Source organism: Pseudoliparis swirei, chromosome 22, assembly GCF_029220125.1.
Source record: "Pseudoliparis swirei isolate HS2019 ecotype Mariana Trench chromosome 22, NWPU_hadal_v1, whole genome shotgun sequence".
Lineage (NCBI taxonomy): Eukaryota > Metazoa > Chordata > Actinopteri > Perciformes > Liparidae > Pseudoliparis > Pseudoliparis swirei.
The window spans coordinates 14,033,642-14,051,997 of record NC_079409.1 but is presented as its reverse complement, the minus strand read 5'-3'; the positions used below and the strand labels follow the sequence as shown (position 1 = coordinate 14,051,997).

The following is an 18,356-nucleotide window of genomic DNA, read 5'->3' as shown; positions in this document are numbered from 1 at the left end:
GGGACGTCTTTTGCTCGGGGGACAGGAGGCAAGCTGGAGGCGACACGGGGAAACAGAGGGGGAGCTGCCATTTTATCTGATGTGGAAAGAAAGATTGACAAGGAGAAGCGCTACTCGGAGAACACAGAGCAGAGATAGCGTCGCGTTGAGCCAACTACGGTTGCCATGGAACAAAATGGGACAACTAATGGAACACAAAATGAATGGGAACACACATTTAATACATGGTTATAGACGGACGGCTCTTTTGTGCCATTTCCACAGTACGTCCGATTTTTTTTCCCGTCATTATAGAATCTCACCTTTGACAGCTTTTTCTCTAATGCCCTGTAAATGCATTTCACACGCACACACAGGCACATACAGGCACACACACACACACACACACACACACACACATACGCACAAATACACATAACTCCCATACAAACACTGACTGCACTGACAGCATGGCATATTATTGTGGGAAAGGTGATGTAATTGCTTATTCCTCTGGTTCCCCTCCATAGACACACCCTCTCTTCCCCAGCCTGGATTCCCTCTCTGAATAACACCTGTTACTCTTCTGCGCCCCCCCCCCCCCTCCCCCTCTCTCTCTCCCTAACACACACTCCATAGTGTTAATCCTCAGAAATCAGAAACAGGATTATTGCCAAAGAATGTTCATATTAAAAAAACACAAACAAACGAGGAACTTTTTTTGGCGGAAGGTGCAAGAATCGCGCACTGTCTGGTGAGCGAGGAGGCTTCCACGCTGGTAACCTTTCCCTTGTGAAATATCATATTTCTCTGTGTCATTATTGACTCATCCTTATATACAGGGCCCTGAAACCTGAAAATGAGAGACATGCTTATAATACCAGACATGCACTAAATGGTCACTTTACTTTTCCTCTACCAAGAACTAATGCACTAAAGAAATCAGTAATGTACAGAGCCATTGCATACTGGAATGTGCTCCCCTCATATGTGACTCTAACAAGAAATAAATGTGATTTCAAAAGGAAACTTAAGGCAGCAATAATCGGAAAGGAAATTATAGTAGATTAGGTTATTATTTTAGGTATTTAAGGTATTTAGGTATTATTATTTTACTTTTAATGTAAATGTTGTTTTCTAAGTCTAAGTGTTTTTGTGAAAATGTATCATGCTGTACTGCATTTTATGTATTTGTATTGTATTGTAATGTTTTTTGCCTGGACCCCAGGAAGAATAGTCTCCACTACGGTGTAGACTAATGGGGATCCTTAATAAACTAAACTAAACTAAACCCAGAGGCTATAGGAAGCAGCATACAGCTTGGAAAAAAGCGTATTCATGGGTGATTTCATATGTATATCAAACAGGCCTCCTTTGTTTCTGAAAGTGCAGAGTGTGAATGTAGATCCAGCTCTCCCCAAGCTCGCTGTCTTCTTCCACCCTGGTACGAGTATCCCTCCACCATTTGAGAGAGCTGAGAGGCAGCATAGGGAATGAGCCAGTCCATGCAGCCCATCATAAGTGTGAGGGCGCCCTCACATGGCTGAACTGTGCAACGGCAGAACGAAAAGAAATCCCTCCAGGGTGAGTTTAGCTTTCCATCATGGTGGCTCTCAGTGGCATTAATGGGACATGCGTGACGCAACACGGCGGATATACAACAAGCCTATCAAAGTGCCAAATCTATCAGAGAGAGTAAAAAGCTGAAACACACCAGTCTCACACACTTCATTACATCTGCTGCCTCTCCCTGGTCGTTCATCACTGCGCCTATTCTCATCCCTCGCTCCTCTCCTCCTCTACCTTTACCACTTCAATCACTTGGCCGTTCCATGTCACGCAATACAAACACATCAGCCACACGCGCACACACACAAAGAGAGAGAGAGAGAGAGAGATTGCTGTCTGCAGTCTGTCCATCATCAATCCGTCTGTCAGTCACTGCACTTTGAAGCTGTGTGTAATCTGGATAGCTACCAACCCAACACACACACACACCTATAATTTACTGCACACACACACATCTCACACACTTGGACGGTTGAATATTCATCATCATCATCATCATCATCATGCACTGAGGACCTTGTCGGCTCAGAGGAGTCCAGTGGTGTCAGTCAGGGGACCAGAATATGTTCTGAGTTGCTGACACAACAGATTGATTTCATGGCTGAACCCTCAGAGTGACCCCAACAATATATACGCAGCACTTCAGGGCCGTGCGTCAAGGAGCCATTCGTTAGTTAGAGTCACGTTGCTTATGGAGTAGATGAGGAGGGGAATACTGTTGAGTCCTGTAATGAATTAATCAATCAAATGATGCTTGCATGACATTGCAGGGTAACCACATGTATCAAATGAATGGGGCACGCGTTTAACACCTTCAATTGAGGTCAATGTGATTTATTATGTATGTCATGTTATTTCGATTATATGTTACTTATTGGCAAAATAACCACATGAGAATGTTTTCATTGCAGTTAACTTTCTGTGAAAAAACAATTGAAAGTGGTGGAGTGAGTTGTCCATGTCTCTGTCTGTAGATCATACATGTTATATTGAAAGAACATTGAAACGCTTTGAATTGTTAGATATGTTAAGTGGTTTTTAACGGCATGCAGTTGGGATGAACTCTCCAGACTGTAATATAGTTTTAATTCTTGTATTTTCCAGTTGTATGTCTGTGAAATAATGAAACTATATTTGTTGTAACCTTTAATTTTTAAGGTCATTATAATAGCCATTGTATTTTGGGCTCCTGGTAGCTTTATACTTGACTGACAGCTGACTTAGTGCTGGAAAATGGTTACCATGAATATAAGGTAAGGGCAGTTTGAAAGGTGTTAAACAAAGACAAAGATATATCCATAGAAAGTTAAAAGAATTAACCAAAATAAAACCCCAAATCCCCTATTACATTTAGAGTTGGTAGATGACATGTTGACATTTTTTCATGTCCATTAAGAAGAATATGACTCACTCAATATACTTAATGTAATTGTCATCATGTCTTCCTCCTGCTCACACTGGCCATGAAGACATCTTTTCTTTACGTGTCTCCAGTGGAAGAATTGTGGAAAACACTCATTTTTTCTATAAAAATGAGCTTTGTAATATCACCAGTCTGACTGCAGTCACATCAAGTGGTAATGTGTTACAGTTAGTGGTGGAACTCAGTGAGACACAGTTGTTTTGTCAAAGTCCGACGGAAAGATTTCCGAGCTTCAGCTGAGCTGGACCGTGATCGTGGACTTTGTCCCTTCATCTCGTACATGGAGAGCGAATTAGGAAGGTGACCAATAACAGCGTCAGATTATTGTTTTAAAACAAATTGTAAAAACTGTAAAACATCCATCAAATTAGTAAATGACAATGACAGCTGATCATGTTCAGTATAAAACGTTATTTATAATTTGTCTGTGACTCCTTTGTGGAGCAAAAATCTCAAACTTGTAACAAATCTTTCTTTGAGTTGCAGAGAGGTACAGTCAGTTAAAGGGAACATAGTGAAATATGCATTAAACATCGACTCTTGCAATGTTCCCACAGCAAATACGCTCCACTATCTCCAAGAACAGACGGTTGACCTTTGCTCCAACACCCTCCACTCCTCTCTCTTCCTCTGACCCTACACAAGTGACTTTGCCGAACAAAAGTACAATGAAGCTGAGCGCAGGCCTTTCAGCATGCCAGCGCATCTCTATTCGCACAATGACCAGCCGGCCAGGTCATTTGAGCGATACAATATTGAATAACTTATCTTGAGCCGAGCGGCTCGGTGGCTTAAATGGAGCAGAGAATTGAGTGTGTGCAAAAAAACAGAGGACTCTCCTACAAACTCAATTACTCTCTAGAGACAGTCCAGCAGATATATATCAGGTATCTTCTTCTTTTTTTGTGTGAAGTCAGGTCTCATCTTTGGTGATTCATTTAGAGAAGAGTCATTTCGGATGATCAGCTTGAATTAGAGGAAAGATAAGGCCCTTGTGTTCATGATCAAGGAGAGCTATATGTGATTCAGATGAAAGGCCACATCTAATATATTTCAATTTGTAAATCATCTGGAAAAGACACCAACGTGGAAGAAAGAAATGGTCCAACAAAAATTACAGTTGACAAAATGTAATTCAAATAAGTTAACATAAATCACATTAAACAACAACAACAGAAATATTTGAATAAAGTGTTTGTTAGAATAACTCAAAAGACATTTGGTCAAACTCTCACATGATGAGTTACATATTTAAAAACCAACAGATGCAAGAAAAGTTAAAGTAGGCATTTTCCTTCACAATGTAAAAAAAGTGAATATTGAAATAAAACAAGTGCAAATGACTCACAGTGTCTCTGACGGTAAGAAAGATAGATTACATCTTTCACATAACATAGTGCAGCTCTTACAAGTAGTTCTCTTTATATACACAGCTAGAGCAGAGGAGTGTTAAGAGCAATAAGTTATCCTTCACTTCTGAGCACTTGAGGGTTTTATATTGGATTGCATGTGAACTTCATGGGGGCACGTTAGCAGACAAATTAATATTATGAACTCGCATAAAAACCATGATTTCAAGCATGAGCTTTACCATTTCATATACAGAACATGTATTCAACCATTTCATACATGAAGGCAAATGTCAGAAACGATGATGTCTGGCTGAAGTCATGACCTCGACATGGAATGGGAATAATATACATTCATATCAATAAATTAGCTCAAAAACTGAAATAAATATGGTAAATGCTCCCTTCTTTAGTGTAAATAAATGAGAACAGTTTAGTGTTAAAGCAGAGTTACAGGTGATCACCCTCCTTCCCTTGACAGAGTCCATCTGCAGGGAACTCGTCTAAGTTTCCATCTCAGACTCTGAGTTGTCCAAATTGGACACAGTGGAGCTGTACCACTCAGCGCTCTCTTCTTCGTCCTGCACGCCGGATCCCACGCCGCCGCCGCCGCCGCCTCCTCCTCGGTCTCGTCTCTCGTTCAGCATCTCCATGGCTACTTGGTGGTACGGGTGTTTGCGTTTGGTGTGTCGGCGTAGCGTGTTGCGCTCTGCAAATCGGGTGTGGCAAAGCTGGCACTGGTAGGGTTTCTCCCCGGTGTGGACCCGTTGGTGGCGCTGGAGCTCACCGGCCTCCCTGAAGCGTTTGGCGCAGATGGGGCACACAAAGTTCCTCTGGCCTGTGTGGATGTGCTTGTGTCTCTGTTGAGGAAGACAGGGAATGTATCAAAAGAGCGTGGAAATATCACTCGGCGCTTCCATCAATGCACCTATAGTCAATGTTTGTATATGAACAATGGATCCCATAACCGACTGTACACGAGAGGAGGGGTGAACCCATCGCGGCTCATCGTCGCACACCTCTGCAGAGTCACACCTTTCAGCTCAATGTTGAGATTGACTGTTGTGGTTCATGCTCGCAGCCGGCAGCTGCGTTCAGCTGGACAGCTCTAAAAGCCCACCGAGCGCTACCTGCTCAGCACCGGGCAAAGTCAGAGACGAGCTCGGAAACATAGCGAAAGCATTTAGCAGCCAAAGACGTGCATATTTCCCTCTGGAGTTAGTTGTTGAAAGCCAGAGCTAAATGAGAGTGAATACTGCACCTATGCATAAGCCATGAGCATCAAATTAAAGCTAACATAAGTATTGCTTCATCCTGGATGTTTAAATAAGCAACTGTTTGTTGATATAATCACTTAAAAGGTTTCTGTTGCCCCCCGAGTCAGCTAGAAATCATCGGAAGTCATTGCACTAATAATTCGTGACATCTGTGTGTTATGACTCGTACTGCTGATGACTTCATAGTTAGAGTTAGCTGGCGACTGACCTGCAGATGGCTGGAGCGTTTGAAGGCTTTGCCGCACTGCTGGCAAACGTGAGGCTTCTTCTGCGAGTGCGTGATGGCGTGGCGCTCGAGGTCGGAGAGGTAAAAGAAGACCCGCGGGCACAGCTGGCAGTACATCACCCTGCGGGACGCCATGGCATTGGGAGACCCCTCTGGAGATAGAGGATCCAGCGGGTCGAGATTATCAGAGGGGAGAACGGGTCCGATGGGGGGGGAAGGAGGAGCAGCCGCGTTGGAGAAGTAAAGATGGTCGTCCAGAGGGAAATGTTCAGAGTGCAGCTCCGACGGTTCAAATCTGGGCTCGGAGGCAGGTGATTGGGCCTCCGCACAGGGCTGGGCTAAGGGGTCAAAGGTCAAACTAGCAGACTGTGGGTGTGGAGAGGATGCTGTAAAAGTTGATGGCTTGTTGTTTTCACTTGAGACTTCCTCAGCAGCTATGGCTTCGCTTCCAGGTTTGAAATCAGGAGGACTGACTTGAGAATGAAGGCTTGTGCTGCGGCGGTCGTTTTGAAGAGCGGGAGAGGACGGACAGACGGCTAGCGAGGTGAGAACAGAGTTCACATCGGTCACTCCTGACAGGATGTCAGGGGCGTTGGTGGGGATCAGTCGGATGACAGGGTGGCACAGCGTGGGCAACGGGGATCCCAGCGCGCTGACCTGACTGGGGGGCAACGGGAGGGAGACGGGGGCCGAGGCCGCCGTGATTTGGGACAGCTGGCCGGTCGAAGGGTCAAGGACGGCGATGGGGGTAGAGGCAGAGTCACCAGAGAAACAGGGTATGGACGAAAGGAGGAGAAACATTGGGGTGGAAGCACCGGGGGAACTCTGAGTAACTGAAAAGGGAAGACATAGACCCACCTGAGCCGAGGAGAGCTGAGGTGAGGAGGAGGAGGAGGAGGATGACAGCAGGATAATAGGAGTGTTAGTAGAAGGGTTAGTGAGGCTCTGAATGGGCTGGGTGGGGATTGATATCTCAGCATTAGCCTCCAGAACAGTTTCCCCGGTTGGCTCTGCGGCGTCAGAGGGTTCTGAGTTTGTAATCAAACTCGTCAAGACCTCTGAAGGTTTTGTCCGATCAGCACTTCCTGATGGACAATCCGCAGCAGGGGCTGGTGAGCTGTAAAGATGATCACAAGGTGCATTTAGTGCATTATCTAAACTTTGGCTGAGGCTAGGATCTGCCAACGTGGACAATGGTGGGGTGTCTGGGGACCCCATTCCTTCTCCCGGATCCTCTGAGGCGGAAACATCGACTTGCGGCACTTTGAGTCCGTCTGGATCGAGCGTGTACGGTATTCCCTCGTCGTCTATGAGAAGAAGGTTGCTCGTGTCACAGTCTATAGAGGAGAGGGAGGTAGAGGAGGGAGACAGGAGGGATTCTTCAAGGGTGTGTGTGGCGTCCATATGCAACACAGCGACCTCTCCTTCACCATCATCGTCCTCCTCTACTACGTCTCTGTCTCCTTCTCCCTCATATTCATCTACTTCCATAATAAGCGAGCTCTCGCAGCCAGAGTCCTCCAGGAGGCGCTCACACCTCTTCTCTCGACTCTTTTGGGGCAAACTCAGGTCCAGAGGTTCTGTCTGTTCCTTAATTCCCATTTCATCAAACGTCAAACAAGACTTTAAATCCATATCGTTCAAAATTAGAGGAATATTTTCCTCAATGTGTCTCTCTGTAGTTTCCTCCTTAACCCCTTTCTGGCTCAATATTTGAACAGTGCTTGACATTAAAGTTGTTTCTGACCCATCAGTGCGAATGATTTTAACACCTGCAACATGTTTCTCTTTGCACGCCGTTTCCTCGTGGAATGATTCTGGCTTAGCTTCCTCAGTCGTATGATAAGAAACATCCTGGATTTCTCCTTCATTCTTAACAGCAGATATTATGATTTCACAGTTTGTTTCTGCTCCAGCTGAGACCGAAACAGGTCTTCTCAAATGGGAGTGAGCAAAGTCTTTGGTCGGGCTGATGGCAGAGTTTGTGATTGGCCTCTTGCACCGTGGGGGAACAACAATTTTGAGTCGGATTGGTCGGCTGCGTAACACAGGCACTCCAGTCTTCACTGTGATTGGCTGCCTGAACATACCAATCTTTCTCGTTTCCTGAGAGGCTGGCTTAGAAGTCCCGCCCACCTCTGGCTTATTCCCATTGATTGATGGTGCAGTCCGCCTGATGGTTAGTGCTTCTTTATCATGGCACGGCTCGGGGCTACCTGGTACAGTACAGGGTGAGGGTTCTCCCTTTGGGTCCAGAAAGCCCTCTGTCACTGGCCCTGATCCCTCTGCACAGTGGCTGCCATTTTGGACATCCAGGCTGCCCCTGGTCAGGACTGAAGCCAGCTGAGAATCCATTTTGGGGCATACCCATTTATAGTTCTATAAAAATTGGAATAAAACAATAAATTAGAAACTCAGAGTATCAACATTTTAATAGAAGTGGGCACATGTCATTGTATAAAAGTAAAGGAATTAAATATATATCCCGGGATGGCTGGAGAAAGTCAAAGTCTCAGCGGTGATGTTTGGGGTCAAGTAGAGTGCAAAAGCTAATAATCCCTGATCTTCAGAACTGATTTGACTAACGTGCTGTCGGCTGCATGAGGCACACTGAGCCCCAACTCCCCGGTTCGAGCTGAGGAACGACCCCTCTACCCTCCTCGGCCTCACGCCGTCAGTTGTTGTGTTGGTTTCCTTGTATGAGGAGAAATTATAGCTCAGCGAATTTCGTCCCGAGGGGCGGACCGGAGTCTCCGATCAGTCAGGGAAACGCACTGGAACACAGGAGGAGGTCCGACTGATGTCGGCGAAATAACATTTCCTCTATCTCTCCGCTTCGTGCTCATGCAGCGCAAACACTACCGCCTTGAAACAATATTCATGTTGCAAACACAAGCCCGTTGTCAGATGTGTCTGGGGGTGAAGGAGCGCTGTCTGTGGAGGACGCCATTACGCACAGTCCGAGGTCCGAAACGCCGATATGAGTGTGACGCGTGACAACATGCCGCCTGCTCTCGGACCTGTGACACCGCCGCCGCTAACGCGTCGCTCGCAGTAGAGAAACGTGTATATTTACAGCCAGTTGCGGCGAGGACCGGATCCTTCCCTTCGCCCCGAAGCTCCCTCGGACCCACAGCCAGCCATTTTAGAGTCGAGGGTCCGAGACACCGAGAGCGCAACCCGGCGGCAGCCCGAGGACAAACTTTCCCGACGCGCGCGATCATTTACGGCAGCTCGGCTGTCAGAGCCGGCGGAGGACGCGCCGGACGCGCTTCCGATGCATAGACACTGTATTGTAAACTCTACTCCACCCATACACTCGCTGCATAGGCACTGGCTTACCCGTGCCGAGGATATTTCCGGAGGACCAAATATGACTGTGCAGTGTAAAAGGGTGATGCTGCGAATGCCGAGGGAGGGAGGGGTCAAGGGGAGTTGCTATGGTGTCGCAGCCTACCGGGTCCGACCAGTGGCCATGTTCAGCCTATGAGTACGTTGAACCTGCAGCCTGAGAGGCACGAGGAGGAGGAAGGAGGACTTCACGTGTGGCGTAGAGACGACAGAAAGTCAGGGAGCTTGATTTGACATCACTTTATTTCACATCGATAAAAACTTACAAGCCTCAAGACTTGATGCGTCAACAGAGGAAAAGAAAGAGCACACAGTGAGATGTCACAGAGTCGAGCGGTTATGAGTTATTAAGCTACAGTGAGCAAGCATACGTGCTAGAGCATGTTTTCATGCTTTATATATACACATGGATGCATTGGCTCAAGCTGGAGGGGGATCACGGGAATACTTGAAGGGTCGGCAGATTATAATTAGTTTGATAGGATGAGAGAGGGACAAAGGCCACAAGCACATGGAGCCACACATATGTCGGCGTCTAACACAGATAGTTTGAGGCGGATGCTGAGTGTCAGAAGGCGTTCACATTGTGACACGGTGTCATGAGTGTTGGATGGGTCAAAGTCTTCACTCCACTTCATTCGGCTTGCACGCTTCAATCTCTGAGACCAGCCGGTGAGGGAAGAGTTTGAACTGCAACCACGTGGGCTCTGAAGAACAAAGACAAGGTGCAGGGAAATTGCAAAACAGTCAATAATGTGAATCAACCCCCCTCATATTATTCTGACTGACATGCTGAAACAGAAGGCCCGTGTGGGAGGTCCAGGGTTTACCAAGGTAGCAGGCCGGTGGCTGCAGCTTTCCATCAACGCAGGCCTGGGTTGCAGTGAAGCTGCACTGCTTACTAGGGTGTCTGCAGTAGAACGTCACATGTTCCCCGTGAGGAACCACGGCATCTGTCACGTCAAAGGGCCAGCGCTTCACTCCGCCAACCACCACGCGGCTTCGCTCGGCAGGGATGAGACAGCGAGCTGTGAGAAAGATCAACGAGGAATGAAAGTGTGATACACATTCTGGCTTGTGTGTGGAGGCTCGTTAGTATCAAGGACACTGTATGTGTGTACAATGCACATTTTTATAGCATTGTTTTTGAATGTGCAATGACATTTGCAAGACATTTTTGTAATAGCTTAAATACATCCTTATTTAAACTAGTCAAAATCATACTTTTGCATTAAAACATTCCTCACCTCTGCAGCATGGCGGTGATGCACTCCAGCTCCCATTCGACAGGCAGGTGACGTTCTGGGGTCCATCCAGCAGGAAGCTCTTTTTACAGAGGTAGTGGATGTCAAAGCCCACTTCATATTCAGTCTTCTGGACAGCCACCACGTAGCCCTGCTCCACCTCTCTGGGAGGCTGGCAGTACACTTCTAAGAGGAGAGCACATTATCCGTCTGCTTATTCAGGGGATGCACTTATCTTTCAAACATTTATAAGAGAGCCTGATTCATTCTGATTCACTGGTGTTAAAGTGAACGGCGCTTGATACGAGATCGGGAGCTAACGGCGCTAACAGTGCTGACAGAGCAAACAGTGCTGCCGGAGGGGGAACCGCCAATTCTGCATCGGCAACGTCATTCAGGACGATGTTAGCGGCTGAAAGCACGTGCGACAAACTGGGCTTTGTCACCAAAGCAAAGACAAGCTCAGCCAACAACACAATCAGGGGAGAGCAACGTCCTCCTCTGCACAGGTCGAGATTACTCCACTATATCTCTACATAAGAAATAGTTATTTGCAGCTATATTAATGGTCTGTATCCTGTTTATTGCACCTATAAACGGGAATCTTGAAACTGCAACAATGTCCTTTTCCTCTGCTCTTATTTTTACTTCCTTTCAACAGCAGGCCATGCAATACCAGGTCTGGCCACAAGATGGCAGAAACTAACTATGAAATAGAGCAGTAGGTGTTGAAACGTGAACACTTGATGGGGTTTGTGTGTTTCTGTCTGTCTCCTTCTTTAATTCACTCTTCTTTCATTTTATTTGTGCATATCTGCACCAACACGTGAACGTAATGCACAGAAAAAATACATGAACATCCAAACTAAATCCCCAGTCTTCAGTCCATTCACTCATACATCACTCCTGCTAACCTTGAAAGATGCACGCACACGCACACACACACACACACACACACACACACACACACACACACGGTTTAGTGCAAGATACATTGCGCTTACTTTTACAGATGGGGTGAGGATACTGCCAGGTCTGATTATCCTGACAGAAGTTTTCGCTGCTCCCCACTATATCGGCCCTGCAGAAGAGAAGCGAGAGAGTGATGGAGACAGATGGCAGATGGTTTCTCTTTTACACTCTGTCTATCTCTTTTCAGAGTGTCTGAATTGTGTGCACAGTTCTGGCTGACACATCCACTCGGGCTCATCTTATCCTGTGGATGAGTCAGTGTGTAAAGGGAAGTCAATACAAGACTGTAATGACCTAGTTAGCTCAATATAAAGATCGTCAGCTGGGAGATCAAAACGAATTCCCTGCCATTCATCGCTAATCACCAAACATTCCCCAACACCTCTCCCACAGCTGTGGAAAGTAGCTAAGTACATTTACTCAAGTAATTTCTCACAATTTTGAGATGCTTTAGTTGAGTATTTTACATCTCATATTTCATACTCCTTTACTTTTACTTTGCTACATTTATCTGACAGTTATAGTTATTAGATACACTAATAAAATACAACATAGGGTTTTTATGATTAAACCAGAGGTTCTGAACTGAATTGGCGTGTGACCTTGTACAATAAAGCAGTCTTTAGTTTGGGCTCGACATGATTCAATATTTCACAATCAAAGCAAAGATTGCAGAAAAAATTTAAAAAATGATTACAGATTTGTGTAATTCGTTTTCTCTTCTTTCCTACAACATTAATCATCTCACAAGTCTTCAGATTTATCTTGTGAGCCTTTAATTGGGGCAAGACAATAGGTCAGGATTCATATATGTATATATATATATATATATATGCATAATGAGTATTTGTATTTATGTATTATTACTATAGGTACATTTAGCTGATAATGTACTTTTATTTAAACAGGATTTAAAGTGAAACTCATTTGTAATGTTGTGTTGGTACTTTTACTTAAGAAAGGAGGATTTCTTCCATCACAGCTGTCCTGTAATCAAGCCATCCCGCCACTTCGTGCCTCATCTTCACACTTCATCCCCGTCTTCTCACTTCCTCCATTTGTACCTTTGAATCATTTTAGGTTTTCATAGCCTCTGCCCACGCACTCTCTTAACCTCCCACCATCCCACATCTCTCACCCAGACCGGCAGGTGTAGCGGATAGAAGTTCCCGCTGTAGCATCGCCCCGGATGTTGAAGGTGTTGACGATCTCCTCAGGCAGAGGGCAGGTTTGGTCAGCAGCAGGTTCTTCAGTCTTCAGAGTCTCTGTTGGTCAACGAAGAACAAAAGGTTAAACACTGTATTGGCAGGTTCAGTGAAAGTGCTGTTCAAAATGCTTCAGCACGAGTACTCGTCCTGCATTAAAGAAGAAATATATAAGCCAGCAGAAGAGCAGTCAGACCAGCCTTCAGTTACTTTTATGTAATATTTTCATCAGAGACGAGGAATGTGTCTCAGTACATCAGTGCTTTACGAAAGTACAATTTTAAGGTACTTTACTTTGCTTGAGTAAATTCAAATGATTCAAATCAAATTAATAATTTAATACTTTTACGTATGGTACTTTTTTTACTCCACTTATTAAAGCTCTGTCTCGACTACTGCACTAAAAGGCTGCTTAATCCACAAGTCATAATTATTTAAATAATAAATCACAGTAACACTGTACTTTACATATTCAGCATCTGATAAGCCGATACATAAGGCTGCATGTTATATATCATTAAAACTGTGTCTTACTATATTATCATTCATTATCTGTTCAACCCACCAGAGGAATGAGAGCTGTTGACCCTTATATCTTACTTGATCTGGATCTGAATAATTCCTGCCACTGACCTGTAGCGACGTTGATGTGTGTGAAGCTCTTAATGTGAATTTGTGTTTCAAACACATAAAAACAATCCAGTAAGTGTCCACGCTTACAAACACCAACACAGAAAACACATCAGAACCAGCACGTAGCTGGAAGGTGGGGCTGTGATTCAGCAGGTGACCAGCAGCAGCGAGGAGCGAAGGCCTCCTTTGACCCGTGTTAACCAGGGTTTCTATTTATTTTGTAAAACACTGAGGCATTACACTCCATGTCTTGTTGAATTGAAATAACCCTTCTTACGTAATAAATCAAAGTGCGATGAGCAGGTGAAGCTGACAACTATACATCCGTGATTGTATAACACCTGGCACTGCTCATTCCTGGAAGTTTGAGTGCCTCACGCTTGTAGAGATATAAAGATCAAGAGTGGTGCTTGGAGAGAGGTTGGAGCGACCCAAGCTCCATCAAGCGCGAGGTATAGGATCTGAACGCGGCTTTGAAAGGAAGAGGCAGCTCTGGCCCGAGGGCTGTCTTAGGTATCCGAAACCGAGAAACGTTAATATAAGAATGTAAAGGGACCTATGGGAGAGGGAGAGTTACGAGTCTTGTTTGGCTGCGGATGAGAGCCGGAAGCTCCGCTCTGTTCTCACATAGCGCCCTTCTCCTGCCTCCTCTACTGCTGCCACCTACACACGCTGCTGCACCAAACTGCTACCAAGCAGGTATAGCAAATTCATCTTCACAACAAAATTACAAAACAGGGTTTTTGAAAGACCCACAATGTTAAAGACACAACAATCTGATTGAGCCTAGAGATGTAAGAGGTTTGTGTTCTTACTGGTGTTTTTCTCCCACACACACACACACACACACACACAGATGCAGCATGCATCACAAACGGGCCTCGGGCTGCATGCTTGTCCTTGGCTCCCATTGTAGAGAGAGACCTTATCAGAGGCCTCATATGGAAGAGGATGAGAGGAAAAGAGGACGAGAGAAGAGAGCAGAGGAGACGAGAACAGGGAACAGAAAGGCCTCGAGCAGCGTGAGCAAGAGAGCTCTCTGACTCTCCTGACTGATCTGTCGCCCACGCACACACACACACACACACACACACACACTCTTACACATGTGCAATCCGCCCCCCCAAACACATACACATCTAATGTATACAGAAAAAATTATACCTCTCTACCTCTCTCCCATAAACACACACACACACTCGCAGCAGACGCACATTCACACCCGCTCTGTGCCACTTTGACAGTGATCGGCCGCCCACTGCCTCTCAACAGGCATGAAGGAGCTCGACTCACACTCCAACACACACGCAAAGGACACACACAATACAATCGCTCTCACACGTTCAAAACCCACCTACCTTCTGCCTGTCTCTCAGCAGGAGGATATACTCTACGAGAGAGAGACAACGGCGTATCCTTATTTAACATCTTTGAACAGATACACAATCAGGAGGGTGAGAGCCAGCAGGGTGGAGGATTCCTAAGGAAGCATATTTATTGTAGCTCCATGGCGTTTGATTAATGCAGGACTCGGACCCATGGAGCTGAGAGTGTCTTGTGTTTATCAGAGATGTCAGGTTGGCAGGAGCAAGAAGCAACCTGTGTGACGATTGGATGAGTCGAGATACTCAGAAGCATCGATGGCTTCATTACTGCACAGCAGTCATAAGGCTGCTCAGCACAGTTTGCCTTTTGAGGGCCACTTATTCAGATTTTTCTTTGTGTTCTATATTCAGACCAACAGGAAGTTGAAAAAGATTGAACCGCATGATTATCTCAGGGCTCAGAGGTACTTTGGTTGTAAATTACCTTTCAGACATGTCCTTTGTGTCCTTTCTCGGCTGCTTTTGTTTAAATGTGTTGACCTCTCTGTTCGGCCGCCGTTGGCCGTCATAAGTGCATCTTTAAATCAAAGCTGGTCACATGTCCGTTTGAGGTCCATTAAAAGACTGCACAAGATCTCGAGCAAAGACGAGGTTAGACAAGACAGGAGTGACGCTTATAATACATTTATAATCCTATTTGTATTGAAACTGTGGTCAAGAAGTTGTGATTCATCTTGATATAAATAATTAGTTTTTATGTATTGTATTGCCTCATTTCATATCGTCTACAACTGAATACACCTTACAGTCTCACTGGATCTCAAAGTGTAGAAGAGCTGATATAACATGGTCCACAGAATGAACAAATACAGTTTCATACACATGTCTATAGAAACGTACGTAGAGAGGAATGGGCTGTACTACAAACACCACACACACACATGCATGTGCATCCATATGATCTGCATACACACACAGGTCTGTTCAGCTTTCCTCTTTAAATTATCAACAGTTCATCTTTAAAATCTTCCTACAGCCAATATGAACAACTAAAGCTCCGGTTGCTATGGTGATCAGGAGAATAGGTCCCAGTTGTGCAATGCCTCGGCCGACACAACGCAGACGGGTTTCATTCCTGAATCTCTCTCTCTCTCTCTTTCTTTCTCTCTCTCTCTCTCTCTATCTCTGTCTGACTGCATTGCATAAACATTAAATTACAATAAAAGCTATACGTTTAATTCTCGCCCCCATCATGGACCTAAACACATGAACTGTACACATGCAGTTAAACTGCTGCTTGGTGAAATAACAGAGACACTATTACACTGGAGAAAGTAATAAACACCACGGTGACATTGTTATGAATTCATTGTTAGAAAAGAACCTGACATGAAGCGAGAAAGAACATTTTTGCTGTCGAACTCAAACCCACCTGTGCAGATGGGCTCATCCCCACTCCATTGTCGGTCACCTTGACAACGGCGAATACTGGCATCTAAGCCATTGGGCAACGCGAAGCCTGGCTTGCAGCGCACTTCAAGCAGGGCGGAAAAGGAGTGAGTGGGAGAGAGGAGGCGAGCCTCTGAGCTTTCACTGGGGGGCAGAGGCCAGGGACAAGTCCGACCTGAGGGGAGAAGAGACAATCCCAGAATGAGCTGCGTTGTTCAAATGGCACTAATGAGGCCGTATAACCAGACAATGCATTCACAATGCCCACTTTTACAACGCAGCACACAAAGCTCGGGTTCAGCACGGACACTTTGAGCCCAGACTCTGTGCACGAACAAGGTTTTCATTTTCCAGGAAAACACACACAGATGTATATTGGCACAGCTGCGTTTGGATACACACACACACGCACACACACACACTTGTAGTGGCAAAGCCCACAATAGTGTTCCCAGTGACAACTGAAGACACACATGCATACACATCGTTACCTGGAGCCACACAGCTGAGACCACACTGGCCGTCACACAGGCACTGGCGCTTGTTGCCACAGTCTCGGTCAGCTTTGCAGGGCCGGGGACACGTCCTCCTGCGCTCCTCTCCCAGCAGTCTATCCGGACACAACCCTGTTGTGATACCACACACAACATCACAGTAATTGTCCCTTTGTTTGTTTATACTCCATTCATGGCCCCCTCGTATAAAAGGCAAACGCAGAGGGCTCTAATGAGCTTGTGTTTGGCAACTCTGTTTTGTTTTCTGTTTCAAGGAAAGGGAAGTCACTGTGGGTGGCCAGGCAAACAGTTGCCACCCACGTTGCCAGATGAGTAAGTATTTAGATAGAAGGCTTTATTGCACTTTGTCATTCAGATATCTTGATTTTTTTTTTGTGAGTGAGTGAGTGTCGTACTTTTGCGAAAAGTGTTTTATGTGTTTTATTAGATGAGTAACTTTGTCAAAAATGTCAAAAGTAATATTCAAACAGAATCAGTGTATAGGAGTATTCTGTAACCCCTCCTCATGCCCCTCCCTTCATCTGTATTCCATCATATATCATAAAAAATAATTGCATACATTGCAACGTTGCCAACATCGACACACCCTCAATGTCCAGAACATTTGAGGGGAAGGAGGAAAGGGGTGAGTGGGACAGGGTTCCCCATTATTCATTTCTTAGAAGGAAAACATGTCTTCACTCTGCATGGATCACTCTGCATCAATAGCATGGACATGATGTCCAGTACACACATGTAGCAGCTACTGCACAACATATAACCGGAGTAATGGAGGTCCGAGACTCCCCTTTGAGGGTGTGTGAAAGGCCAAGAATCAGATCTGGGATCCCATAATAAAAAAATAACTCACACAAAAAAACACAGAAAACATACTTATTAAAGGAATTAATATTTCGCGGATTATTGGAAATTCCAAAAGTTACATTTTTCTAATTCATCATGAACATAATCAATTCAACTAACTTCTTCTCAGTCAGTGCACTAACATCATCAACCATCCAAAAGGCCTTATTTATTCGTCCCTTGCATTTTAAAGTTCAACTGATTATTGCCCCGTCCCACGCCCTGACATGATCATCTTGACATTCAGATACAACATGCAGAGCAACAAAGCGGAATAGAGGAAAGAGTATTTAGTGATAGTCCATGTGTCCGTAGTGCTCAGACTCGGCCCCCCCAGGTGTGAGTGGCGGCTGGAGTCAGAGGGCTTACCTGGTTCCTGTGGGGACACTGCTCCCGTCAGAGCCCAGAGGGACAGCAGCAGCAGGGCACAGTCCATCCTTCAGTCAGACCTCAGACGATATGAGGGAGAGACGTGCAGACACAGCATTTTAAGGAAGGGGGAACAAAGGGTGGGGGGGGAGGGGTGGGTGGGGAGGGAAGGGTGGGGGGGGGGTACTACCAGGAAGCACACATCTGGTTTGTGTTGAGGAGGAGAACATTGGGGAAAATTCCAGGCTGAAGGACCTTTCACCCATTTCAGTTGAATTATCAGATAAAGGGGCCGATATGTACACAGACACACACACACACACACACACACACATACCCACACATACACACACACACACACACACACACATACATACCCACAATAAATAAGGAATTCTAACAACCGAGGAATTTGTTGAACTTCTAGCTGATATCAAATGCTCTCCTACGCATCGAACATAGCAGCCGGTTGTGACATATCTTTAGTAATTCAGTACACACACTTATTTTGAATAAATGCCCTCTTCACAATTAAGTGTTTTAACTCTATTGAAGGATTAATCTGATTTGTGATAAACATTGAGTGCATTTACTTTAAGGGAAAGGGTATTTTAGTTTTATTTCATT

General features: G+C 45.3%; 2 protein-coding genes across 3 annotated transcripts; both read right to left on the bottom strand.

Annotated features, from left to right (window-relative positions):
- Nucleotides 1–3,362: 3,362 nt before the first annotated feature.
- LOC130212959 (zinc finger E-box-binding homeobox 1) lies at nucleotides 3,363–9,314 on the bottom strand. Of its 2 annotated transcripts, none has more exons than XM_056444298.1 (3): nucleotides 9,166–9,314; nucleotides 5,806–8,202; nucleotides 3,363–5,180 (listed from the first exon to the last, which is right to left on the bottom strand). In XM_056444298.1, exons 2-3 carry the CDS (start codon nucleotides 8,176–8,178, stop codon nucleotides 4,824–4,826), a joined length of 2,730 nt encoding a protein of 909 aa, XP_056300273.1. In that variant the 5' UTR covers nucleotides 8,179–8,202; nucleotides 9,166–9,314; the 3' UTR covers nucleotides 3,363–4,823. The 2 variants fall into 2 exon arrangements, with proteins under 2 accessions (XP_056300273.1, XP_056300272.1); XM_056444297.1 differs by lacking the exon at nucleotides 9,166–9,314 and adding an exon at nucleotides 8,900–9,155.
- An 85-nt stretch (nucleotides 9,315–9,399) lies between these two features.
- On the bottom strand, nucleotides 9,400–17,833 carry ntd5 (ntl-dependent gene 5). The gene is made up of 8 exons (XM_056444299.1): nucleotides 17,730–17,833; nucleotides 16,494–16,628; nucleotides 15,986–16,177; nucleotides 12,529–12,655; nucleotides 11,423–11,499; nucleotides 10,422–10,604; nucleotides 10,005–10,202; nucleotides 9,400–9,881 (listed from the first exon to the last, which is right to left on the bottom strand). The coding sequence occupies exons 1-8, from the start codon at nucleotides 17,794–17,796 to the stop codon at nucleotides 9,799–9,801; spliced, it is 1,062 nt and encodes a 353-aa protein (XP_056300274.1). The 5' UTR covers nucleotides 17,797–17,833; the 3' UTR covers nucleotides 9,400–9,798.
- Between the last annotated feature and the right edge of the window lie 523 nt (nucleotides 17,834–18,356).